General features: G+C 49.1%; 1 protein-coding gene across 2 annotated transcripts; it reads right to left on the bottom strand.

Annotated features, from left to right (window-relative positions):
• Positions 1 to 1212: 1212 nt before the first annotated feature.
• SEMA4A (semaphorin 4A) lies at positions 1213 to 26201 on the bottom strand. 2 transcript variants are annotated; one of them, XM_036272732.1, is made up of 15 exons: positions 25976 to 26201; positions 21419 to 21586; positions 19015 to 19175; positions 17398 to 17460; positions 16987 to 17085; positions 16679 to 16784; positions 15749 to 15859; positions 14976 to 15100; positions 14650 to 14822; positions 13492 to 13645; positions 6152 to 6332; positions 3583 to 3701; positions 3332 to 3489; positions 2938 to 3038; positions 1213 to 2534 (listed from the first exon to the last, which is right to left on the bottom strand). In XM_036272732.1, the coding sequence occupies exons 2-15, from the start codon at positions 21555 to 21557 to the stop codon at positions 1942 to 1944; spliced, it is 2283 nt and encodes a 760-aa protein (XP_036128625.1). In that variant the 5' UTR covers positions 21558 to 21586; positions 25976 to 26201; the 3' UTR covers positions 1213 to 1941. The 2 variants fall into 2 exon arrangements, with proteins under 2 accessions (XP_036128625.1, XP_036128624.1); XM_036272731.1 differs by lacking the exon at positions 25976 to 26201 and adding an exon at positions 22346 to 22558.
• Between the last annotated feature and the right edge of the window lie 349 nt (positions 26202 to 26550).

Below are 26550 nucleotides of genomic sequence, written 5' to 3'. Positions count from 1 at the left end.
GGTTTAGGATAAATTTTATAGTATGTGCTTTCTATCACAACTAAAATATATTTATTTATTTTTCTTTATTGATTTTAGAGAGAGAGGAAGGGAGAGGGAGAGAGATAGAAACATCAATGAGAGAGAATATCAATTGGCTGCCTCCTGCATGCCCTGACCGGGAATCGAACCAGTGACCTCTTGGTGCATGGGTCAGTGCTCAACCACTGAGCCACACCAGCCGAGCACAACTAAAATTTTTTTAAAAATAGGAAACTATAGTAGAAGAGAGTTGTGAGAAGATAAGGGTGGCCAAGGTGTGAAGACCACATAGTGTCAAGGTCAGTTGCTTATGGGTAATTGTGGAGAGTCATTTGAGCAGAGAGGTGGGGAAAAAAGCCAGACTACAGGGGTTTGAAGAGGGTGAGGGTGACAGTGGGGGTGGGAGGTGGGAGAGGCAGCCAGCATGGACACTCTGTCGTGTTTGGTGCTAACAGGAAAGAGAGCAAGTAAGGGTGGAGGGCATAGATTCAAAGATTGAAGTTGGGATGGTTGTTTTGTTTTATTCCTACAGAGAACACCTAGCATACCTGAGGGTGGGAGAGGGGAGATTAAGCTGAGGTAGAGGTAAAGAGGGGGCAATGTTGGGGGTCTCTGCAGAGAAAAGGGGGCAAAGGCACTGGTTAGTCTTGACTGGAAGAGGGACATGTACTTTGTGAAAGGAGGGTGAGGGGGAAGCTGGTATGGGGGTGTGGGGAGAGCACTGTTTGTCAGATATGAGGAAGGATGTAGTCAGGATAGGGGAGGCTGCATGGTCTTTCTATAAATTAAATCCACCAAGGGTTGAAACCAAATGCTGCAGTGGGAAAGAGGGGCTGAGTTGGAGTCATAAGAAATGAGGAAGAGCCAGGGACAGTAACTGCAGGGCTACAGGGACACCTGCCAAACCACCACCCAGAGATGGATCAGGTGTTGCCCGGCCAGCAGACACAAGCTGAGGCTGGTCAACAGAGTGCTGGCTTGAACGGCAGTCTGAGATACTCTCTAGTAATGGCTGGTGTGGAGGAAAGGCTGTTGGACTGGTTGTGGAGGAAGCTAGCAGGGCAGAAGAGTTCTAGGAAACAATCACCCACAAATCCGGCCCTAGTGCCACTGATGTCCTGGATGCCTGCTCCCTTCACATCTTGCAGTCCTCTGCTAGAGAACTCTGTTCTGACAAAAACAGCACCAGTCATAGGCTTTGTCTTTTTAATAAAAAATAAATTGTGACAAGCAGTTTTGTGAATTGTAAAGCAAAGGAAAGGGGAAAGGACAGAGGTCAAAGGGTCAGCCAGGGTAAAGGCATGAACAAGGCTCAGATTACCCCTGTCATTCTCGTCAGGCCGTGAGAGATCACAACCTCCTCCAACTGAAGCAAGAAGGAAAGTGGTCAGCCTTCAAGACTTCCTGGGAGTCAGTGGCGCACAGTCGATAAAGGAGAGCAGCTCCGTGCAGAACCCTAAAGATCCCTGGGAGAGGGGAGTCCTGATGTCCCAGGTGACAGCTGTTATCAGAGTGGAGTTTCCAGGAGCAGTGTGCTACCTTCTGGTTGTTTAGATGTTTGGTGTTTATTACCATAGGATTCTAAAACAGTCAGATGTTTTAGGGTCTCCTGGAGCGGTATGTTTCTGGAGGGTCCCGGAATAGCCAGAACTGAAGGATCTTCTCAAGGTTCTCCTATCAGCCTCAGTCCAGGTGGGGTGGCCACCGTTTGAGAGCCCATGTGCTTAGTAGAAGGGAATCCCACAGGGGAGTCACCACTGAATGCTACTGGTGGCACAGAGTGGCAGAGAAGCTACTCTTGCGGGAGGAAGGTGATTTTTCATATTACTCCCTCCCTGGTCAGGTCTGCACCAGTCAGGCTCCCGGTCAGCATGGCCAGGTGCCACGCCCTACCCCACATCCTCAGTCTGTGCCCAGAGTTTAAGCCACCTCGGTGCCCAGGTGGTTGTTGTCGGCGTCCACATCACTGGCAGAGGTCCTGTGTTCCTTGGGAAGTTGGAGGTGCTGCTCCCTGCTCAATGGGGCCTTCTCCCCAGGGGTCAGGGTCCCACAGCCCTGGACCTTGCCCCGGGCTCGGAGTGCCCCCAGTGGGGAAAGGAGGAGGAAGATGAGGGTTCCTGAAAGCACTAAGGAAAACAGTACAGTGACGATGAGAAAGTGGGGCCAATAGGACCGCTGGGCAGGCAGGGCAGCCCCACCGCCAACCCTGGTCAGCGGGGTCTCCACACGCTCCCGGGGAATGCCTGCCAGTTCAGGGTCCAGGGCCAGGGGCTGGTCCTGGCTGTCCACCCAGTAGGAGACCACAGGGTATGAGAAGCCGTTCTCAGTGGCCCAGCACTGGTAGAGGCCCCCCACCCCATCGCGCAGTAGCAGCAAGAGGGAGCCATTGTAGACCATGGAGGAGCCTCCTGGGACAGTTGTTGTCCCATGACTCCAGTGGTAAGAGGCCAGGGCTGAGAGGTGGGGGCAGGGGAGCTCCAGGATGGAGTTGGGAACAGCCAGAACTTCTTTAACTGTAGGTGAAGAAAAAGAGGCAAAAGGTTAAGAGATGTGGGGGAGAAGGAAGATTGGAGAGGGTCTCTACCCTACATTTGGACTTCCAGTGAATATCTCCAATTTCCATTTCAACTCCCAAACTCAACTCTGACTCCTTCCCTATCTCCAATCTGGACCCCAAACTAACTTCCAGTCTATCTGACTCCAACTCTGCCACCAAAACCAACTTTACCCTCAATCCTGAATCCCACTTTAGAATTCCTATCCCTTCTTCCTACAGCCAGGACCCAAATCCAACCCAACTCTGGGTGTTCAGGTCTCAAACCACGCAGGTGCTGGGAGAAGAAATTAAGGCAAGAATGCCTACCCCTCCCAAGAAATCCTCTCGAGCCTTTGCACCTCCCCTGGTCCCACACTCACTGATTTGGGGGCGGCTCCGAGGCCGGAGGCTCCTGGCTATGGGGCCATTGGCACAGGCCCACTCTGGGTTCCCTTTCTCCATGTCCTGCCTCCAAGACTTCCTGAGAAGGCAAGGAAATAAAAAATCATCCCTTCAAACAGACAAAAGTGGAAAGAGCAGGGAAGAAGCAGTGGGAAAGAAGGCTGGGGTGGGGGGACACAAGGTAGAACAGAGCAGAGGAGAGACCCAGGATGCTGGAGCAGCTTCTGAACTGCTGGGTGCAACCCCATCCCTGGAGGAGCCCACCAAAGGAGTGGGGATCTTAGACAGAATGTGTCAGTAACCCCTAAAGAGAAGAACAGGAGCACAAGCTGCGTAGAAAGGATGCTGGCACCATCTAGGGCTGACACTCACGGGAAGGAGGTGGGCAGGAGGCGGCAGATCCCGGACTCAGGGTCCCAGGCACAGTGTGGGTCCCGGGCAAGGACACAGTCCATACAGCTCTCATAGACACTACAGTTGGCTCGGGGAATCCTCAAGATACCTCCTGAGAAGCCTGCAAACAGTGCACCCTGCAAGAGAGATAGAGAGTGTCAGGGTGCCCCCGCCATGCCTAGCAAGGACCCAGCACCCTAGGCCCACCCTATTAGAAGGTACCTTCTCACCTGGATCGGGGCCAGCTGCAGGTTTCGAACAGGTTCAGGGTCAGGGAACAGCTGGATCTCCTCTACCAGATAAGCTCTGTTGTCCCCACTCACCACAGCCTTGTGCAGGGACCCTGTGGCTGTGGAGAGACAGAGTTGAAACGGTCTCACCTCTTCCACAGACCCCTCTCTTCTCCCTCCCTGACTCCAGACGCCCTCTCAGCTGTCAGAAAGTTCTTTCTGAAGTATCACAGGCACTGGACCCAGATCTGTCAGACCGTTTCCCTCGGTGCCACGGAGATGGAGCGCTCTTGTAAATCCCTCCCCTCTGTCCTTCCTTTACAACCACCTGATAAAACTCCATCCCTGAAGGAACAACTGTCCACATTCTCCGTGGACCTGGAGCAGTGGACAGCTGAGTGCTTCTGTGGAAAATCACATCACCAGCCTCCCTCACCTCCATTAAGTGTTTCTACTCAAAGGCACTTCAGTGAGTTCTATCCTGACCACCCTTTTAAAAATTGCAACCGCCCTGATTGGCATTATTGATTGCCCCTCATATCAGACTAATTTTCTAATCTTATAACATCCAACACCATTGACTTGGTATGTTTATTGTCTGTCTCCCTGCACCTCACAAGGACAAGCTTTCCATTTGTTTTGTTCTCTACTGTATACCCCATAAATGCATGGCTGATAGGGTGCCTAGTAACAGGTCCTAAAAGAATGAATGAATCTGGCAGGTTTCTTCCACTAAAGCTCAAGGTCATCTACCTCACCAGGCCCCTTAATATACATGCTGGGCAATCATCCACAGCCCCTGTGATTCTCTCCTTCTGTCCATGATGACTATTTACATCTGCCCCTCTCTTTTCAAACCTCCCACCTTCTCCACCCCTCATTCCCAGCTCAGGACCTGTGTCCTCCTACTTCACAGAGAACATAAAAGCCTTCACATAAGAGCTCTCTCTGCTGCCCTGGCCAGTGTAGCTCAGTTAGTTGGGGCATTGTCCTGTACACCAAAAGGTCACAGGTTTAATTCCTGGTAGGGCACATACTCAGGTTTCAAGTTTGATCCCCAGTCAGGATGCATATGGGAGGCAACCGATCAATGTTTGTCTCTCTCTCTCCCTCTAAAATAAATAAAAACATATCTTTGGTCCTGGCCGGTTTGGCTCAGCAGTTAGAGTGTCAGCCTGTGGACCAGGGAGTCCCGGGTTTGGTTCCCGCTAAGGACACATACCTCGGTTGCAGTTTGTCCCTGGCCCCAGATGGGGTCATGTGGGTGGCAACCAATTGATGTGTCTTTCTTGCATCGAGGTTTCTCTCTCTCTCTTCCTCCTTCTCTCTCTCCCTCCCACTCTATCTGAAGATAAATGTAAAAATATCCTCAGGTGAGGATAAAAGAGAACAACATTATCTTTGGGTGAGAATTTTTAAAAAATGATTTTAAAAAAAAAAGAGCTCCCTCTGCTTCCTCCCCACCCCCCAGCTATATATACCGCCCTGACTCCTGCCCCTGTGGAAGTGCTGGCCCTCCTCCATTTACAGTCAGTTTCTTTACCTATGTCCTGGACTCTGGCTTCCTGCTCCCCCCAAACTTCATCTGCCAGTTATCCCCTTGCCTGTCCATCTCTCACCATCTCTCTCTCTCTACTAGACCTTGACAATCTTTCCTGTATTTATTTATTTATTTAATATATTTTTATAGATTTTTGAGAGAGAGGAAGGGAGAGGGAGAGAGAGAGAAAAAAATGTCGATGAGAGAGAAGCAATAACATCGATCAACTACCTCCTGCACGCTCCCTACCGGGGATGGAGCACACAACCTGGGCATGTGCCCTGACCAGGAATGGAACCAGCAACCTCTTGGTGCCTGGGACAACACTCAACCCACTGAGCCACACCAGCCAGGCTCTTTCTGGTATTTAAAAAGAGAATGCTGCCCTGGCCTGTTTTGCTCAGTGGTTAGAGTGTCGGCCTGTGGACCAAAGGGTCACGGGTTCGATTCATGTACCTCGGTGCAGTTCAGTCTCCAGCCCTGGTTAGGGTCATGTGGGAGGCAACTAATTGACGTGTCTCTCTCACATTGATGTTTCTGTCTCTCTCTTTCTCTCGCTCTCCCTCCCATTCTGTCTGAATATAAATGGAAAAATATCCTTGGGTGAGGATTAAAAAAAGAGAGAGAGAGAATGCTGGCTGGACCCTGCACCCTCCTCCAGTCACACCCCTTCCTCTCTTCCCTTCACAGCCAAGCCTCCTGAAGGAATGATCTCTTACTCTTGCTGTGTCCAGCTCCCCCCACCCATTCACTCTTCACCTTTCTAACATGTCTTCACCATAAGATAAACAGCTCTTGCGAGAGCCACTGAAGCCCTTGTGTGTGTCTCCCCAACCAGACTGAAAACTCAGAAGAGGTAGGGACTGGGCTGTTTTGTTTCTCCACCATATTTTCAGAGCCTAGCAGGGTGCCAGGCACATAGGAGGTGCTCAGAAAACATTGGTTGAATAAATGCATGAGTGAATAAACTCAAAGATTTCCCTCCTCTTCACTAGTCCCCTGAGGGATGTCCTGAGGCCCTTTACTCACTGGTACCCAGGTACATGACCAGATGGGTGTGCCCATTAAGGTCTTGGGCTGTCTCCACTGCAAGTCGTGTGTACTCCACACCAGATTTCACCAGCAGGGGTGTTCCCACCACTGATTCATCCATCAGGAAATGGTCCTTCATGAAGGTCAAGGCTTTATCAGAGGAGGGGCCTATGGAGCACTGAAGGGGGAAGAAGGCAGATCAGGTCAGCTTTCTCCTTCCTGTGACCCACCAATGCCTGTTCCCTGTCTTCTTCCCCCTCTGCCAGTCTCCTTGGCTTCCCTCATTCATGGCAGTCCTCATCTCCGGATGGTGGTTAAAGTTCAGACTGGAGCTGCCTGGCTTTGAATTCCAGCCTCTGCAAGCCTGAGGTTCCTTAACAGTAAAATGGGCATATTACCAATATATGATAGGCTTGCTGTGAGGATGAACAGTAATATACATGAAAAGCGATTAGAACAGTGATTGACATGACTTAAGGACTCAATAAATGTTAGTCATATGACTTTTCTCCTCCTCTCCCTCCCCTTCATCCAGGATGTCTGGCAGCTGGCAGGAAGCAGAGTGAGAGCCCTTTGCAGGAAAGGACCCCGTTTTACTTGTGTCTGTAGCCCAAGGGTTAACACAGGGCATGGCACACAGTTGTTGCCCAATAAATGTTTGCTGAGTTAGTGATTAAATGAAAGATGTTACATAAAAGGGTGGTGTGCCAAGGAGCGTTTCTCAGCAAGGTTTTGCATGAACTTGCTACATGACTCTGGGAGGGTCTCGTCTCCATCCTGGGCTTCCTTTTCTCACCCATAAAACGAGGGGTTGAACTGCCTGTTCTCTAAAGGCCCTCCCAACACTAGCATGCCAGGGCTCTTGGGACACCTGTGTTACGATCTTTACTCAGGACCCTTGTCCTTCATACCCAAGAGCACTGTCTGCCCAACTCTGTCACCTACAAGCTGTGTGCTCAGACAAGTTATCCCACTTCTATGAGTTTAAATTGCCTCGCCTGGAGAGTGAGGTAATAACGTCTACATTGCATTTTGATGCCAGAATGAGCATATACACCTACTCTTGCTTCCTCCCAAAGAAAATTTTTTAAAAAATATGTTTTCATTGATTTTTTAGAGAGAGAGAGAGAGATAGAAACATCACTGTGAGAGAGATACATGGATCATCTGCCTCCTGCGTGCCCCCTACTGGGGATCGAGCCCACAACCCAGGCATGTGCCCTGACCAGGAATCAAACTGGAATATCTGAGTCCATGGGAAGACACTCAGTCCACTGAGCCACACCGGCCGGGATCAAAGGGATTTTCTTTTTCTTTTTTTTTTTTTTTGCATTTATCTTTATATAGAGCAGGAGGGAGAGAGTGGGGAAAAGAGAGAGAGAAACATCGATGTGAGCGAGACACATGGACTGGTCGCCACCCACAGGACCCCAACTGGGGCCAGGGACAAACTGCAACCTAGGTACATGCCCTTAGCAGGAACCAAACCTGGGACTCTCTGGTCTGCAGGCCGATGCTCTAACCACAGAGTTAAACTGACCAGGGTTCAAAGGGATTTTTTAAAAGGAAACCTACAGGGATGGGAAGAACAGAAGAGGAGGCAAAAGCCCCACATTTGGAAGCTGGAAAACAAATAAACAAATAGTAAAAGACTTAGCAGGAAAAAAGTCTTTTTTTTTTTTAGTTTTTTTTTTTTTCAATTCTCATCCGAGGACATTTTTTGATATTTTATTCAGATAGAGTGGGAGGGAGAGAGAGAGAAAAACATCGACGTGAAAGGGACACATCGAGTGGTTGCCACCCACACAACCAACCAGGGCTGAGGACAAACTGCAACCGAGGTACATGCCCTTAGCAGGAACCGAACCCAGGTCTCTCCAGACCACAGGCCAATGCTCTAACCACTGAGAAAACCGGCCAGTGCTCTTTTTTTTGTAATCCTCACCTGAGGAAATTTTTGCATTTATCCTCAGATAGAGCGGGAGGGAGAAAGGCAGGAAGACAGAGAGAGAAACATCAACGTGAGAGATACACATCGCCTGGTCGCCACCCACACAACCCTAACTGGGACCGGGGACAAACTGCAACCAAGGTACGTGCCCCTAGCAGGAACCGAACCCAGGACTCTCTGGTCTGTAGGCCGACGCTCTAACCCCTGAGCCAAATGGTCAGAGCGAAAAAAGTCTTTTTAAGATGGTCCTGGGATAAAGCCCTGGCCGATTTGGCTCAGCAGTAAATTGTCCTGGGGTAGCCCAAAACTATCTGATTTACAAGACAGTTTCTTTTTTTTTATCCTCACTCGAGGACATTTTTCCATTTTTCATTCAGATAGAGTGGGAGGGAGAGAGAGAGAGAGAAACATCGACGTGAAAGGGACACATCGAGTGGTTGCCACCCGCATGACCCAACCAGGGCCAGGGACAAACTGCAACCAAGGTACGTGCCCTTAGCGGGAACCGAACCCGGGTCTCTCTGGACTGCAGGCCGACGCTCTAACCGCTGAGCCAAACAGGCCAGCGCCAAGACAGTTTCTAAAGTTCATGAATTAGTGGCCCCAGTCACCTCTGGAAATGAGGTAAAAAGGGGCTGAATAAAGAGAATTATTTGAAAATCTTTTTAAAAAGCAAGCAGATCTCCTCCCAGCTCCATGCCCGAGTGACTCTCTCTTCCATGCCCTGGCCCAAGATTGAAGGTTTATTCTCTGGATAGGGTAAGACAGAGGGTCGCTGGATGGAGGACAGCAGGCACAGTTGAGGAAGGACACCACCATGAAAGCGGGGGAGTAAGAGTAGGTAGGCACAGTAGAGGCTAATATTCTTCCCCACACCCAACCATCTTAGCCCATGGCTCCCTGACACCAGGAACTAGACATCTCTCTCCAAGCAGAAGACTACAACAGTCTGCTCTGGAAACAATGACTAGAGGTCCCAGAGGAAAGACTAAAAGATACTAACATTGAAAGTCCCCAACAAAATAGCCCAGCTAGACCATCCTCAGTGCAGCTACATGGAGCTCAAGTTGCCAAGTCATACCCATGTCCACAGAGTTTCCAAACAGCTTCATGGTCACCTGCTCTTAAATATGAGTAGCTAGCCAAGGATTACCAGACAGACATGTGAGTAAAACCACGATTATGAAAGAGACCAAAGCAAACAAACAGAAAAAATGAACAAACAAAAACCTAGGAGGAAACAGAAATGATTTGGAGAAAAGAAAACTTCTCACCAAAGTATCATTACTATCTTAAGAGAAATAAGTGAAGACAGTATATTTATGAAATGAACATAATGCTACAAAGAGGAGATCTTACTTTAAGAGCACAGCCAGACATTATATACATCCTGAAAGAAGGACACACTACCATGAGGAAGTAGTCTTGCTCTCACCCTCGATCAGACTTTAATCTGATCAAGTCTCTATGTCCAACCATCAGTTTACAAAAAATACTATATATTCCACCACTGAGTTGCAAAATCATCAAGATCCAGACTGTGTAAAATTCTACATGACAAATAAATTGCAAGAGAAAAAAAAGAAGATTGAAAGGGAAAATCTAGATTAAGAGAGACTTAAAAGGCCCTGGCTGGTTTGGCTCAGCGGTTAGAGCATCGACCTGTGGTCCAGAGAGACTGGGGTTCGGTTCCTGCTAAGGGCGCGTACCTCAGTCACAGTTTGTCCCCAACCCTGGTTGGTCGTGCGGGTGGCAGCCACTCGATGTGTCCCTTTCACGTCGATGTTTCTCTCTCTCTCTCTCTGTTCCTCTCTCTCCCTCCCACTCTACCTGAACAAAAAATGGAAAAATGTCCTCGGGTGAGGATTAAAAAAAAGAGAGAGACTTAAAAGAACAACCAATCCAATTTACAGATCTTATTCATATTTTGATTTAAATAAACTATATTTAAAAATACTTTTGCACTGGCCAGTTTGACTCAACAGTTAGAGCATCGGCCTGCGATCCAGAGAGACCCGGGTTCAGTTTCCGCTAAGGGCACGTACTTCGGTTGCAGTTTGTCCCCAGCCCTGGTTGGGTTATGCAGGTGGCAGCCACTCGATGTGTTCCTTTCACGTCGATGTTTTTTTTTTTCCTCTCTCTCTCTCTCACTCTATCTGAACAAAAAACGAAAAAATGTCCTCGGGTGAGGATTAAAAAAAGAAAAAACTTTTATGACATCTATGAGACTATTAGATATTTGAACACTAAGTGCATTTTATATTAAGGAGTTATTAAGTTTTTTAGTGTGATAATGGTACTATGGGTACTTTTTAAACCATAGGAAATTACAGATGAAATGATATGATGTCCAGAATTTGCTCCAAAATAATAAGGAAGGAAGTAGGTGAAGTATAGATGAAACAAATTTGATTGGCTATGAATTGAAGCTGACTGATACGTACATAGAAGCCCAGTGCACTATTCTGTCTACTTTGGATATGTTTGAAATTCTCCATAATAGAACAATTTTATAAAAGAGATATTTAAAGCTCAAAAAAGTCTAGGAAACTATATATTTTAGCAGATATTAAAAATCTGGTAGAAGGATCTCTCTTTTCCTTTCTCTCCCTCCCACTCTATCTGAACAAAAAATGGAAAAATGTCGTTGGGTGAGGATAAAAAAAATAAAAATAAAAAATATTTGTTGAATGAAAAAGGAGGAAATAGTTCAAGAAAACTTCTCAGAACTGAAGGAACTAAATTTCGAGGCTGAAGAGGCAAATTGAGTGTCCAACACAATAAATGAACAGTCTCATCAAAGCCCAATATTGTGAAATTTCAGAATAGCCAGAGACAAAGAAAAGGCCCTACAAGATTCCAGTGAGGAAAAACCAGGTGACGTTCAAAGAGTTAGGGCTCACGATAACTTTGAACTTCTCAATAGCAGCACTAGAAGCTAGAAGAAAATACAGCAAGCTTCAAAGTTTTTAAGGAAGATTATCTCTAGTCTAAAGTTACATGTATTAGCCATACTATCAAATGAGAAAGTAGAATAAAGACATTTTCAGACATTCAAGGTCTCAAAAGACTTTTACTGCCATGTATCTTTGTCTAGGAATCTACAGAGACTATCCTCCCCTAAAATAAGATAGAAAAAAAAAGTCATGAGATGCATGAGATTATTACATGAGATCATGGTGTACAAAAGAAGCAAAGGGAATGCCCAGGATGAAGAAGGGAGGTTCCAGGATGGCAGCTGTGCACAAATGTAGAGGGCCTCCAGTCTAGACTGCAGCAGACAGGAAGGCTCTCCAGGAAGATGAAACTGTTAGAACACCTAACAGGTCTGTCTTCAGAAGAGATTCAGATACGTAATTAAGAGTTTGGGGTTGGCTGCTCTGTTTGTGGAATAGGCACTCTCTGTCTCACTGCTTCACTAATAAACTCTCACTTAAAAAAAAATTGGGCCCTGGCCAGTTTGGCTCAGCGGTTAGAGCGTCGGCCTGCGGTCCGGAGAGACCTGGGTTCGGTTCCCGCTAAGGGCACGTACTTCGGTTGCAGTTTGTCCCCGGCCCTGGTTGGTCGTGCGGGTGGCAGCCACTCGATGTGTCCCTTTCACGTCGATGTTTCTCTCTCTATCTCTCTTCCTCTCTCTCCCTCCCACTCTATCTGTACAAAAGATGGAAAAATGTCCTCGGGTGAGGATTTAAAAAAAAAAAAAAAATTGGGGCCCTGGCTGGGTTTGGCTCAGTGCTTACAGTGTCAGCCCGAGGACCAAAGAGTCTCAGGTTCAATTCCAGGTCAATGGCATGTATCTCGGTTGCAGGTTTGATCCCCGGCCCTGACAGGGCTGTACTGGAGACAAGTAATCAATATGTCTCTCTCATATCAATGCTTCTCTCTCTGTCTCTCCCTTCTTCCTTCCCTACCACTCTATCTAAAAATCAATGGAAAAACCTCCTCTGGTGAGAATAAAGAAAAAAAAAGGAGCATCAGCCTGTGGACTGAAGGGTTGCAGGTTCAGTTCTAGTGAAGGGCAAGTACCTGGGTTGCAGATTCGATCCCCAGCCCCAGTTGGGGTCATGTGGGAGGCAACCAATCAATGTGTATCTCTCACATCAATGTTTCTCTGTCTCTCCCTCTAAAAAATCAATGGAAAAATATCCTCAGGTGAGGATTAAAAACAATAACAAAAATTTAAGGTTAAAATAAAGATAAGAGCTTAGAAAATAAAGCAAGCAAAGAATAATCAAAATAATTACTAACTCCAGGGAAAATTTTAAAATATGCAAAAGGAAAAGTAATCATGGCTTACTACTTGGCTGATCTGTGAATAATAACACTCTTAATATACATATTGATCTAACCAAAATTACTATAAAACTGTGTTGGAAGATGAGGGTTGGGTACACTGGTGTGTTGGTAAGGCAGCTCTGGAGTGAGGGTGGGGGAGCCCTGATTTGTAGTGTTTGCTGATTTCTGTAGTTTATACTCCCACATGGTTGATTTCAAGTTACCAATGTAATGTCATCGGACATGAATTTGGAAAGAGATGTGCAAAAAGAGTTCTTGCTAGTTGCTGCAAGCCAACTGCAGCACACCACCTCCTAGAATGGGAATGCATACTGCCTGAAACTGAAACATCAGACACAACAATAACCCTGGCCAGTGTGGCTCAGTTGGTTGAGTGTGCTCCATGCTCCTAAAGGTCACCAGTTTGATTCCCAGTCAGGGCACATACCCAGGTGGTGGGTTTGATCCCTGGTAGGGGTGCATACAGGAGGCAAGTGATCAATGTTTCTCTCTCACATAGATGTTTCTCCTTTTCTCTAAAAAAAAAAAAATCAATAAAAGCATATTGAAAATATTTTTTAAAAAGACGTAACAATAAAAAGTATGTTATTTAGAGGTTTGGAGATAAATACCAAAATAATCAGCTAAAAGAATTGAAGCTGGTTTTATCTAGAAAGGGAAAAGCGGAGGGTAGGGAATAGGGCTGGTTTTTGTAACCAATCATGTAAATCTATATGATTCTTTAAATGGTGTACATATACAACTCTGATCAAAAAACAAAAGTTAAATAAGAATGCAGGTGAAGATGCTCAACACAGTCCTTAGCACAGCTCATGCTCCCTTGTTTCATCAGTGAGATATCCAGGTGTTTGGTGGGTATTTAGCTGGGGTAGAAGGAGCTTCTCTATGTGTAGGATGGGACTGGACACCTGTGTAATGTGGACAACTGTATCCAGTATATATCTGAGCAGACAGGACTGGTGGTGGTGGAGGGGAAAACTAACATTTATTGGGCAGTTATTATGCCATAATAGGTACTCTGATAAGTGCACTATGTATGTGTTTCTGTGGGGGAGATGGGGCTTTGTTCAATATGGGGGCTGGTACTCACACTGCCTGGCCGAGGACTGATATCATCAGGAACCCCACGAGTAGTCCATCGTGAAGTCTCTTTGTTCAACTCCTTGTACTTCCCCTCAAAGACACGCTTGATGTCCTTGAGAGAGAAGGCACAGACAGCTGAGCTCCTGGTCCCACCGATTTGCCTGCAGAGATCCAGAGGAAACATTGTGGTCCTCTGCTATATCAGGAAGATCCCCCTCCAGCCCTGGCCCACCATTGGTGAGAAACCCCAGGAGGGCAAGAAATGGAAGGCTGGGTCAGCCTCTAGCTGCCTCTCTTTCCCCTAGTTGTGCTGAGACTGGGAGGGCCCCAGACTCTGGCCCATTTTAGGATTTAAGTGTGATTATCCTTAAAGATAATTAACTGGGGCTCTGGCCCTGGGAGGGGCAGTGTAACCAGTTCCTGACAGGCTCCAGATGAAGCCCTCCTCCTTTAGATCCCATGGTTTTCTGGTCCTCAGAGAATGAACCAGAGCCTGACTACAAGACTATTTTTATTGTTTTAGCCCTGGTCTGTGGAGACAGGTCTGTTTTTCTTGTTCTCTTTAACTTGACTGTGGCACACACCATGTTCTAAGTTCTGGATGGCATACATACCAGACTCTGCTTACACCAGATATCTTTGGTACCCGACACATTGTCAGCAGATATCTAAAACACTGTGGAACCATACCACAGCAAATCAGTTAACTTTTCTTAGCCTCCAAGTAATGGCTACATTTTTTATCTTATGACACCGATGGTGTTTCCCTCCTTGCTCTGGCCATTAGGAAACTCAGAGATAAATTTGTGACTGGCATACAGGGACTGTATAAATGACAAACATTTGTAATGTGTTGATCCTATCCTTGGCTTCTCTTATTCTCCTTTTATTCCCATTTCCTTATAGGATATTTTATTTTACACTATTTTATTTATTTTAATGGTTACATTTTGCAAGCTGCCTCCTATCCTTTTTGGAACAAGCCAGGATATAAACTAATAAAAACCCCTCTAAGCTTTATTCTTCCCATCTACACGAAGGACATAAATCAAATTCCTGGGAGGTGCTATCGGCTCACCTCAGCTCCTACCCCCCTCGGTGAGCCGGGGCAGCTCAGAGGCTGGTCTCAGACCCCACATTTACCCCCATGTTCCCCGGGGCTCACCACTGAGAGGTGAAGACTGCGTAGACGTTGAGATTGGTGGAGAAATTGGCCGGCAGCAGGACGGCATGGCGGATGACGTTGAAGGGCAGCTGCCCGGGCTGGGCGCAAAGCAGGTGGGCCTTCAGGAAGGTGGTCCACTTCTTCTGCAGCAGCTTTTCACCGCCCACGTCGTTCTAAGGGCCAGACTGGGTGAGGGATGCCTCCCACCCGACGTGTTCCCCTACCCGCCTTTCCCCTTCTCCCATTGGGCTCAAGGCACTTAGTCCCGCCTCTGCCATCTCCCCATTGGTTCCTCCACTTCAGCCCCGCCTCCGGGCCAGGCTGACCTTGCAGACTCTGGCCACTCGAGAAGTGTGGAGCTTGTGGAAGAATTCAAACTCGCTGGCTGTCTCCGCAAAGAAGAAGTAGACGACCTGAGTAGAAGGGATGGCTGCCACAAAGGAGGCGTCCTCTACGGCGGAAGGGGGAGGGGGTGGGTAGACAGATAGGCTTAAGAATTGAGCATCTGCCCTGGCCGGTTTGGCTCAGCGGTTAGAGCGTCCGCCTGCGGTCCGGAGAGACCCGGGTTCGGTTCCCGCTAAGGGCATGTACCTTGGTTGCAGTTTGTCCCCGGCCCTGGTTGGTCATGCGGGTGGCAGCCACTCGATGTGTCCCTTTCACATCGATGTTTCCCTCTCTCTCTCTTCCCCTTTCTCCCTCCCACACTGTCTGTACAAAAAATGGAAAAATGTACTCGGATGAGGATTAAAAAAAAAAAAAAAAAAAAAAAAGAATTGAGCATCTGAATGCCCTGGGTTCCCTTTGGTGAAAACCCTTGGCTTGGCTCTGGAGGCCTGAAGACTGGATGCCTCGGGTCCTACAGCTGATCGAGGGTAGCCGTGGTGGTGGAGGGGAGGAGGACTGATACTTCTTTCTTTATGTAAGATGAAAGCTTCATGAGGACGGGAGCCTTGTGTCCTTCTCTGCTGTACCCCCAGCGCCTAACAGTACTGCCTTGTACGCAGTATACTCTCAACAAAGGAGAGTTGGGTGAATCGCCAGGTCTCCGGGGCTGGGGGAAGGGGACCAGACCTATGCTGGGTGGGGCTCAGGTTCTTACGTTGCAGCCAACGGACCTCCGTCTTGAGCACAGGCTGGGATCCCAGCGTGCGGATCAGGATGGGCTCACTGCCCAGGAAGTTGTTCATGGTGCCTGAATAGAGCATCCCATCTGGGGGGGAAAGGGGGAGAACCTTATCAGTTGGAAGGTCCCCTGCGCCTCTCATACCTGCTTGTGTCTGGGGCCAGCATTCACATCAGTCTCATTCATTCTACACCTTCCTGTGGAGCCATGAAGCTCAGCTCACAGCTCCCACGTTAGGCACCCTTCTTAGGTCCTTCTGCCCACAGGAAATGGCCAACACTCTTGGCCTTCTGTGTTTTGGCTCTCTCCCAGCCCTTTTCTCCTACTTCCCAACACACCCAGCTGAACCACTTGCCAAGTAGAATCACTCATTGTTCCCAAAAGGTGGCTGTGTTTTCTGCTTCCACACTTTGAGTCCTACCCTTCTCTTCCTGGAACACCTTACTCACCCTATCTTTCAAGGTCCTACTCAAAAGTCAAAGGCCACCTCCTCCAAGAAGCCAGGTTAGGAAGTCTGTAGTGGTTTGTGTCCAGGAGGGCACAGGGCCATGCTTTCTTCTCTGAAACCCCTACAGTTGTTAGCACAATGCCTGGCACACCAGAGGTGTTCACACAGTGCCTATTTGTTGAACAATTGACTGAATCTCAGGCCTCTTTTCTGCCTAAGACCCATTCCAGACCTTCCTGCCTCTATATATCTCTCCACAGCCATCTCTCTTCACTTCCTTTGTAGCAGCTTCAGCAGCAGCTGGTGGTTGAGGTGCCTAGTTCTCCCTCTGATCTTGTGCTTTGAGGTTCCTGGCTTTCCCTCCCTCTGTCCCCTCTTTTAGGAAATTCTGTCAGATTCCACATGTCAGTGACCTGAGAGAGCAGATGTTGGGATGGGCCAGGGAATCTGATACTCACCTACCAAGACAGCTGTGTGCTTATGGGCAGGGTCGAAGGGGCTTTGCCCTTTCCCCTCAACAACCTTGTCCGGCAAGATGGGCAACAGGTTGGAATTTTGGAGTTCCTAAGGATGGGGAGAGGATAGGAGATTAGAATGCCAAAGTCTCATGTCTGGAAAGTGAAGGGGGTGAGGGAGGAAGGGACATAGAGAGAAATTGGTTTGGGGCCAGGAAGCTCATGAGGTTTCCAGAGCTTCAGAGGATGGGCTGTGAGTAGATGTGAGGAGGGAGGCTTGGGGTCTCAGAGCTGGGTGCCAGGTAACTTACAATGAAGGTACAGGCAGGGCTGAAGGCAAAGGTGCCGCAGGCGTAGAGGTGGGTGGCATTGAAAGAGACCAAGACACGAATAAAGTTGAAACACTGTGTCTGGAAAAGAGAGAGAATTCAGGCCTCCAGGATATTTGCCCCAAACTCCTGAGCCCCCAAACTCCAATGCTCCCTCACTTCCTAGTGGGGAGAAGAGCTGGGCAATGCTGAGGCAGTCTGTGTATGTCTTCATAGAACATGATGCAGGAATAATCATGCAAACAAGTAGGCCTCTGCTGCCTGTCCTACCTGAGATGATGGTCTGGGGACACCAGAGTTCTCTCCTCAGAGCCCCTACAGCCCGACTGGTATGGCTCACTGGTTGAGCGTGGACCCAAGCACCAGAGCCCCTATAACCCCACCTCTGCTTACCTCATTGCTCTTCTTCTTAAAGGCACATTCACTCTTTTTTGTGTCACTGGCTGGCCAGGGTATCTGAATTGGGGAGTTGGGAATAGGAGATAAAGGGATACGAGGTGTTCAGCTCTAGCTTTGACTTGCCATCCCCTCTTTGACTCTGGTGTGAAATCACCAGCAGGCCTGGTAGTTAGTGACCTGCTGATGTGCTATAATAACACCACTTGGTGACCAGACTATTACTCTGGTGATACTGTTTTTTCACTAGGATGCTGCTCCATGCTAGAACATGGCCTATGGGATCAGATCTGTGTTTGAATCTAGACTCAGCTATTTACTGGTTGAATGACCTTGGTCAATTCACAGGCTTCTGGAGGGCACAACTAGGTGGCACATGTAAAGCTCTTAAGGCAATGCATAGTACACAGAGTAGCAGTTGTCAAACCACACATTTCCTAGGGAAATTGTTTAAAATGTCAGTTCCTAGATTACACCTCAGAAAATCTGCTGTTTTAACCAGTAGCCCATATAGTCACGTGGCCTATAGACCACACAGAGAAATACAAACCATGGAGATGCTCCATAATTGCTACCTCCCTCCTCCCCTGCCCATTTTCCTTCCTTCTCCTTTTCTCCCTCACATTAGTGCCATTAGTAGGGTGACTAAAATTTAACACAGAGGCACGCTTTCCCTCCCCCTGGGAGTACTCCCACACCGTTCTTCTCTCTCAGGAGTGTATGTCTTAAACTCTAAGGTCCCCATGAGACTTGCAACCAGGGGAGAAATGGGCAGTGGCAGCTCATCCTGGGTTCACCCCTGAACCTGTCTTCAAGGTCCCTTTTCTCTAACTTTCCAGTGAGCCAAAGCAGCCTCGCCTGGGCTCTCTCCTGTTGCTTCTTTTACCCTGAGCCCTTCCTTGTTTCACTGTCCCCAGCTTCAATAAACATACTCTCAAAAAAATAAAAAATAAATTAACACAGAAGCTTCAGTGATTTCTACCAGTGCATGAAGATCACATTATTGATACAATTTGAATCAATAGTTCTCTCAAGTGTCAATGATTTCCATCTCAGTCATTTTAGCAATTATTATTCAACCAGTAATCATGATACCAACGAATAGTGAGGGTATTTTTGTCTGTGTAAAGACCAGATATAGAAGACTTGCTGATTATTACTGAATACAGGTCACCCTTGAACAACATGGGGGTTAGAAGCGCCAATCCCTTGCATAGTGAAATTTTGACTCCCTAAAACTTAACTACAGTCATCTCTTGGTATCCATGGAGGATTAGTGCCAGGACCCCATGGATGTTCAAATTCCTTATATAAAGTAAGGTAGAAAAATGCATATAGTCTGCCCTCCACATCCATGGATTCCTAACCACAGCTAGAAAATGCTGGTTGAATTTGCAGATGGGAAACCTGAAGATACAGAGGGCCTCCTGTATACATATTGAAAAAAATCTGCATATAAATGGACCCGCAGAGTTGAAACCCATCTTGTTCAAAGGCCAACTGTATAGATAACAGAAATTGGGCAATTATTCACCCATAGCCAGCACAGGCACAGGGCAGCTGCTGGCCCCCTCCTCACTCCCAGCCCATGCCCTTTATCCCTGGCCTCCTCACCATGTTCTTTAGCATTGGCACACCTGGATCCTGGATATTCAAGGCCAGAATAGCCTCTCGGGCTCCCACATAGAGAGTGCTTTCATCATCACTCAAGAGCAGAGTGTCAAAATCCTGGAGACTCTTCTGGTGGAAGAGGCTAAGAACCCTGCGTCCGTCCCCTGTTGGGAAGTGGTGAGAAGGGTGATGAGTGATGAGCTGGTGGGCAAGCAGCTGATTACTGACATAAAAGTGGGGGAAGGGGAATGGAAAAGGGTGGCAGAGTGTGCTCCCAGGTTTTGGCAACTCGACCCATTCTTTTTTTTTTTTTTTAATCCTCACCCAAGGACATTTTTCCATTTTTTGTACAGAGAGAGTGGGAGGGAGAGAGAGGAAGAGAGAGAGAGGGAAACATCGATATGAAAGAGACACATCGAGTGGCTGCCACCCGCTCGACCAACCAGGGCAGGGGACAAACTGCAACCTAGGTACATGCCCTTAGCGGGAACCGAACCCGGGTCTCTCCGGACCGCAGGTGGACGCTCCAACCACTGAGCCAAACCGGCCAGGGTCCCATTCTTTGTTTTTAATCCTCACCCAAGGACATTTTTCCTTTTTTTTTTTTCAGATAGAGTGGGAGGGAGAGAGAGGAAGAGAGAGAGAGAGAAACATCGACGTGAAAGGGACACATCAAGTGGCTACCACCCACACGACCAACCAGGGCTAGGGACAAACTGCAACCTAGGTACACGCCCTTACAGGAACTGAACCCGGGTCTCTCTGGACCGCAGGCCAACGCTCTAACCTCTGATCCAAACCGGCGAGGGCTGGACCCATTCTTTATCAGCATCTCCCTCCTTCACCCCACACTGCTTGCAGCCATAGGAACTTAGTGTGTTGAGCCCACAGAAGAGAGGAGAGGCAGCCAAAGACTGGGTAATGATAGCCTGGGACTAAGAGAGGGCAGCCCACACCCAACAGACAGACAAAGGGACAGGAAATAAAGTGAGGTACAAGGATGCTCTTCCGGGGCTGCAGTGGGGGAGGGCACATAGGTCCTTGATGACAGAGAGAGCAGAAGGCAGATGAACAGACAGGAAGATGTTGGCAGCCACAGGCAGGAAAGCTACATACAGATAAGACTGTGTCAGAGTAGCTGTGGGTTATAGGGTCCCACTCATCAATCCCACTTCCTTTCTGTCCTCTACTGCAGGAAATTTCCACCACTAAAATGACTGCCATAAGCTGAACAGAAAGAAAACACCTTTCTTCAAAGGACCATGGGCATACCTGGATGTCACCGGGACAGGGGAGGTGAGCCTAGGTGGCTCATCTAGGTCCTCTCTGTCACTTTGATGTAGTGATGGGGTATGGGTGTTCCTGTCCCACTGGCCATCAGCAAGGGGAAGGAGCTCCTCAGATTCTCTCTCATGGGCATATTTGCGCTTTTGCATCAGAGGACCGACTAGCTAATTGTTACTTTTAAAGGCTCAGAGTTTTAGACAGGACCAATAGGCGGAGTTGGGGAATAGTGTGTGGCAAGGTGCTAGAAGGGCCGGCCTCCATCAGAACTGTATAAACCCCTCCATTACGGAACTGATCACCCTGTAGCAAGACTGTCTGCTCCTTTGCTTCCCCTCAGGACTCTGAGCACTGGGAGGGCACGGGCTGAGTCTTGTTTATCTTGGTAATCCCAGCACCCAACAGAGAGGAGGCCTCTCTATCAAAGGACAGCATACATTTCCTTTACCATATTGCCCCAGAAAAATAAGTGCCCAGGATACCCTGCCCCTACTACCCTTACATGTCCTTCCCTGAACCTTCTCCCTGGAGGTGAGCGTGCCAGCAGCCCCACAGCCTCTGTAAGAAAGCAGCCAGGCTGTGCCTACAGGGCTCCAGAGCCTGTGCCTCAGTGGGGCCACTCTAAATTCTCATAACCTTGGTGTCCAGGTGCTAGACATACCATGGTCTAGCCTGATCTGTGTGGTTGGCATGGGCCTGGAGTACCCTGAATCGTCAGGTCCACAGATGATCTTCTAGCATGGGCCTTGGCTTTGGGGGCAACTAGGGGCATGAAAGCAGTTTGGGGTTTGAGGTGCCCAGCTCGAGGACGGTGATATTCAAGGAGGGAAAGAAATATCACCGATTTGGGGGAACCCGAAAGAGTGATGCCTCTGGCCACCTGGCCCCTCTTCTTTCTTTCCTCAATCTTCACCCCAAGTGGTTTCATCTCTTACTTCTGTCTGTCTCAGTCTGAACTTCTATTTCTGGTTCTCAATCTCTCTCGGAAGCTGTCTGTCTCTCTCTGGCATATCTGTTCCTCCACGTTTGTTTTTCTTCCCCTCCCTCCTCTCCTCTCGCTTTCCTGCCAGCCACTCTAACTCACTGTTGTCATTCCCACACTTCCTGGCCATCAAACACTTACCTGCATAGTATTTGACCCTGGGCATGGGCTCCTGCCCACCACCCCCTGTAGTTGTTGTTGGCAGCAGCAGCAGGAGCAGTTGAAAGAGGAAAAGGCCCAGGAGGCTCCAAGGGTCCAGGCCCAGGGCTGGTAAGGCCATGTTCAGCCAGAGGCTGTCACCGGATGGCTCTGGGGAAACAAGCACAGAAGTACTCTCTGGGTAAGCAATCCTCACCACATCCCCACCCCGGGGACCAATCAGAGAGCCCCAGGCAGCAGAAGTGTGGAAAGGGGGTGCCCTCAGGGAGTCTCACTTCCATCATCCTCACAGGCCTCAGCCTGCTGCCTCACTCTCCCTTCTGGGTAGGAGTCCGGGTGTTCTCCATCCTGCCCTCTGATCTCTTTTCACCGATAGCCCCACTCTGCCTTTTCTCTACTTTGTTCTCAGAGAAGTCCTTCTTGCTATCTACGCTTTGCCTTTCTTCCCCCCCTATCCCAGAGTCCAAATCATTGCCTAGCCCCAGGCAGGGAACTTTCTGGGGAACAGATTCCTATGCTCAAATATAAATTCCTCAGACCTGACTCTCTTGGCTCTTTCAGGCCTATAGATACCCCGTCTCTCATACTTACTTCTACCCTCTGATGACCCAAGCAGGCAGACTCGGTCTGAATCGGCTGCTCTGACCTTGCCCCGGTCAGAGCTAGGCTGGGGTCTTTGATGTTCAGGCCGACCTGGCCATCTTACAGGGTGGCAAAGGGAGTACGTACAGCCCACCAGGCTGGCTAACAGCATTGCCAGGAAAGTGGCCCAGGGCAGGAAGTAGCTATCTCCCAGCCTCTATAGCTGCCCACCCTCTCCCTGGACTCTGTGCTGCTGCTGTCTCCTCAGGTCTCTGCATGAACTTCTCAGGACCACCAATCCCTAGCCACCCATCTCATCTCACGTACCCTTGAGCCAGTCACAGTGTAGAACCCAGGTGTCTGGACACTTGGGTGGAGGTGCCATCCAAAAGAAAGAAGGTGAGTGGGCGTCCCAGGCCCCAGAGGCAGGGGACAGAGGCTCAGCCCAGCTCGGCCGGGAGTGAGACCCTCCAGGCACCCATCGTGCGGAAGCCAGCGCTGGGAGCTCTGGGCAAGGGAAACCAGAATTTCTACCTCTCGAGTTGTGACAGGCTTGGGCGGAAGTTGGGAGGGGAATAAAAGGAGACACACCTCTCTCTTTCCCCCTCCTCTCGCCCGCCTCTGTCTATCCAGAAAGTTTAAAAGGCCAGAAAGTTTCTAGATCATTTCAGCCATTTCCTGTCCCTCTGTCACATCACAGCTGGTCTAACCAGACGAGCAATGTTCTCTCTTCATGCTCAAGATTTCCCAGACATGACACTGTCTTTCATATTCCTTTTTTTACCTACCCACAAGGTGAGGTCTCTCCACTCCTACCTACTGGGATGTCCCTGCAGTGGTCTAAACTTCAAACCTCCCACCTCCAGCTGAACCATAGTCTTTTTTTTTTTTTTTTTTTAATCCTCACCCGAAGACATTTTTTCCATTTTTTGTTCAGACAGAGTGGGAGGGAGAGAGAGGACGAGAGAGAGAGAGAGAAACATCGACGTGAAAGGGACACATCGAGTGGCTGCCACCCGCACGACCAACCAGGGCCGGGGACAAACTGCAACCGAGGTACGTGCCCTTAGCGGAAACCGAACCCGGGTCTCTCTGGACCGCAGGCCGACGCTCTAACCACTGAGCCAAACCGGCCAGGGCTGAACCATAGTCTTTTACAAATAAAACAATTGCATTTGGCTCTTATTCGTGGTTTTGCTGGGGGACTGCCACCGGTAGTCTAATTTCCATCACTCTTAGGGCAGCATCAAGCCAGTGGGAGGCCCAGAAAATTTCCCATCTGAGGTCATACTTCTCAAACATACTGTGGAGGCACCCAACCCCCCATGGTGGCTGCTCACTCCTCCCCGATGGCTCCAGGGGGAACCTCATAATGCATGGCTAATGAGGCCTCTAGCATCAAGAGCTCCGTGACCTACAAAGGGGGTAGTTTCCTGCCCACTCAGCTGAGACAGCTGACTGCTTGTTATAAATAGCACAGCCATTCCAAGGTAAATCCGACTCTAATAAGGAACCCACCTCCTTCTTAAGTGCACATTCCTCACTGTCAGGAAATCCTTCCTGTAGTGTAACTTCCATCCCTCTCCCCACAGCAGCAGCCTGCAGGATGACGGTACAGCCCAGCTACTCCTTAGAAGAACTCCTTGTCAAAGTCTGCTCAGCCTTCCTTCCTTCTCCCTCTGCTCCCACTTGCCATCAATTTTTCTGAGGGTTGGTCTTAGCCAGACCCCTCCTGACAACTGTTTCTGTCAAGACTTGCTTAAGATGCCCTCAGACTCTCACGGGGGTTGGTTGCCAGGTCCTTGGGAGAAGCCATAGACCAAGGTCTCCCCCAGAGAAAATCTTCCTGACTCTCAGAATCAAGGGAAACTCCCACCCAGACCCCACCTTCTGTGTCTGCCAAACCCCAGCTCAGATTTGGGAACCTACCCTACCCCTGGGCCACTCTGCTTGAACAGATTGGCTTATTTGGGTCACTGGGAGGAGTTCTGTTGGGGGGGGGTTGGGGAGAAAGTTCCAGCCCGATGCCCTGTTCTGGCCTCTCTGGAAGTGTTAGATTAGTGCTCTGCCCTTAGTTCCTTCTTCTCCAGAAAACCAGGAATTCTCCTTCTAGCTCCAGGCACCCCCCCCCCCCCCCCGCCAGCCCCTCCAGCCAATATGAATCAGGCTGTGGTCTACCAAACAATTTTAGCAGATAGGTACCCCCAGGATCCCATTTTACAGATGAGGAAGGTGATCCAGGGAGGTTACACAGCTAAATGCCAAGTTCAACTCGGATCAACCTCATTCAAAGCTAATCCCTTAGCTACACAGTCTCTCTGAAGACCTACTCTTGCCCTAGTCCAGCCTCTTGGGCTAAGAAGCAGTATCTCTGGGGTGAGTCCTGAAACCCCTTGAAGAAAGGCCGTCAGGTACCACCTCCTGCCTCCACAGGGCCTCCTGGTCCAGCTCCACAGAAGAGACCGGAGGAGAGGCAGGGCCACCTGCCCCCTACCCACTGTCCCTCTTGCACTAGAACCTCTGGGCCATCTCTCTTGCTGCAGCTGGCGGAGCCCATAGCCAGGGCTGGCTTCATGGACATATGAGCTGAGCAGTCACACAGGGCCCCACGCTCAGATGGGCCCACACTTCATCTAACACTCTACTGCAGCCATCCTAAAAGTCTTAATAGTTTTTTAACAAGGGGCCCCACATTTTTCTTCTGCATGGAATCCAAAAATGATGTGGCAGGTCCTGCCTACAGCATCAAGGAAGCTCTAAACTGATAGGGTCCCACCCCTGCACTATACAAATTAGGAAACCAAGGCCAGGGAGGGGAAGTGTCGTGGCTGAGTTGAGTCAGGCAGCAGTGGAGGTGGGGTGGTGTTAGGAAGGGGTGAGATGTTCAGGGGCCATGCATTTCATAGCCCTAATGTGGGGGTTCCTGAGCTCCTTTCTCCCCAAGCCCTGGAGCCCAACATGAGGACCCTCAAGACAACAATGCTGAGCTCAACCCCACCACCCGACCCCAGGGTTCAGCTCTTCCAGGGGCTCCTCCCCCTTAGTCCCTAGGCCACATCAAACAGTAGCCCCTTCCTGCCAGGCTTTCCGGCCCAGGGTAGAGATCCAGATGTGGGGGTGAGGGTGGGAGGGGAGATGGTGATGTCACTTCTCACTCCTACTCCATGCTCACCCAAGGGCTCTGTCTCTTCTACACTCCTGAAGCATAGATACCTTACTGTGGGAGGGGGGGCTCGTGTGCCAGGAGAGAAGCCACTTGGGGCTTCACCGAGCAGGCCCAGTGTGCCCTACCCCTCTCCCTTCCAGCCTCTGGGGCAGGCCCAGAAGAGCTCATTCCTGGAGAACATCAGCTTCCTGGCTCCCCTTCTTTAGCCCCACCTGCCCTGTCCCCTTGTTGCCCTCCTTTTATGATCAAAAGCAGATCAAAGCAACTTACATTTATTAAGTGCCTACTGTATAAAAAGCACTAAGGATGTTCCCAAGACTCTACTCTCCCAGAATCTCCCCACCTCTTCCCACCCCTGCTGTCTCCTAGCTTTCTTGCCACCTGCCCAGCCCAATCCCTCCAACCCCTTACCCAGGGCCTCCTAGGTTTTCTTCTCCAGTCTGACTAGTGCTGGAAGGCTGAGCTCAATATCACAAACAATGGCAGACCCCCTCTATCTGCCCCCTACTTAGGGCAGAGCCAGCACCAGACAATGGCCCACCCTCTCCTTTCAGAACTGCCAGCTCTCTTGCTTCCTTACCTGGAGCTTGGGGCTGCTGTGGCGTTTTCCTCCCCCTGGAACACCAGGCCCTCCGTATCCCAGAGCTTAGTCCTGCCACACCTCCACTCCCATCCCAACCCCATCCCACCTCACTGGTCCTCAGTCACCATGGCGACCGCATCTCTAAGTGGGAGGGACTAGAATCTCCCCATATTTTTCCTCCTCCTACTCGTGTCCCCCTGCATCTCACCTTCTGCAGCTTCTGGATCTTCATGTGGAGGAGGCAGGACTCCAGATGTGGGGGAAAGTGAGAGGGGGGCACACTAGCCCCTGGGGGTCATTGTTCAGCTCCGTTGCTCACTGTTAGGCAGGCACCACAGCACAGATGTCCCCAAGCTGGGTTCAGGGTCAGCTGCGGCCAATTCCCCTCCCTATGGTCAGTCCCTTCTGGTTTTTCTCTTTCTGCTGTGTATATGCAGGGTGATCACACCTGGATGCCCACCAGCCTGACCCCATGCAAATTGAGTTTGCCAGTGAGGAAGCAGAGGAACACATAAATATCTATGCAAATAAACCTAGAGACAGGGTCTCTTCTCTGTCAAGAAGCCTAAGAAGCCCTGGCTGGTGTGGCTCATTTGGTTGAGTGTCGTCCTGTACACCAAAAAATTGCAGGTTCAATTTCTAGTCAGGGCACATACCCAGGTTGTGGGTTCCATTCTAGTCAGGGCACATATGGGAAGAAATAGATCAATGTTTCTCTCTCTCAAATTAATTAAAAATATATATATATATATATATATATATATATATATATATATATATCTC

Source organism: Molossus molossus, unplaced genomic scaffold (genome assembly GCF_014108415.1).
Source record: "Molossus molossus isolate mMolMol1 unplaced genomic scaffold, mMolMol1.p scaffold_m16_p_20, whole genome shotgun sequence".
Taxonomy (NCBI): domain Eukaryota; kingdom Metazoa; phylum Chordata; class Mammalia; order Chiroptera; family Molossidae; genus Molossus; species Molossus molossus.
Note: the sequence above shows the minus strand (reverse complement) of the source record. Positions and strands in the feature narration are given on the sequence as shown.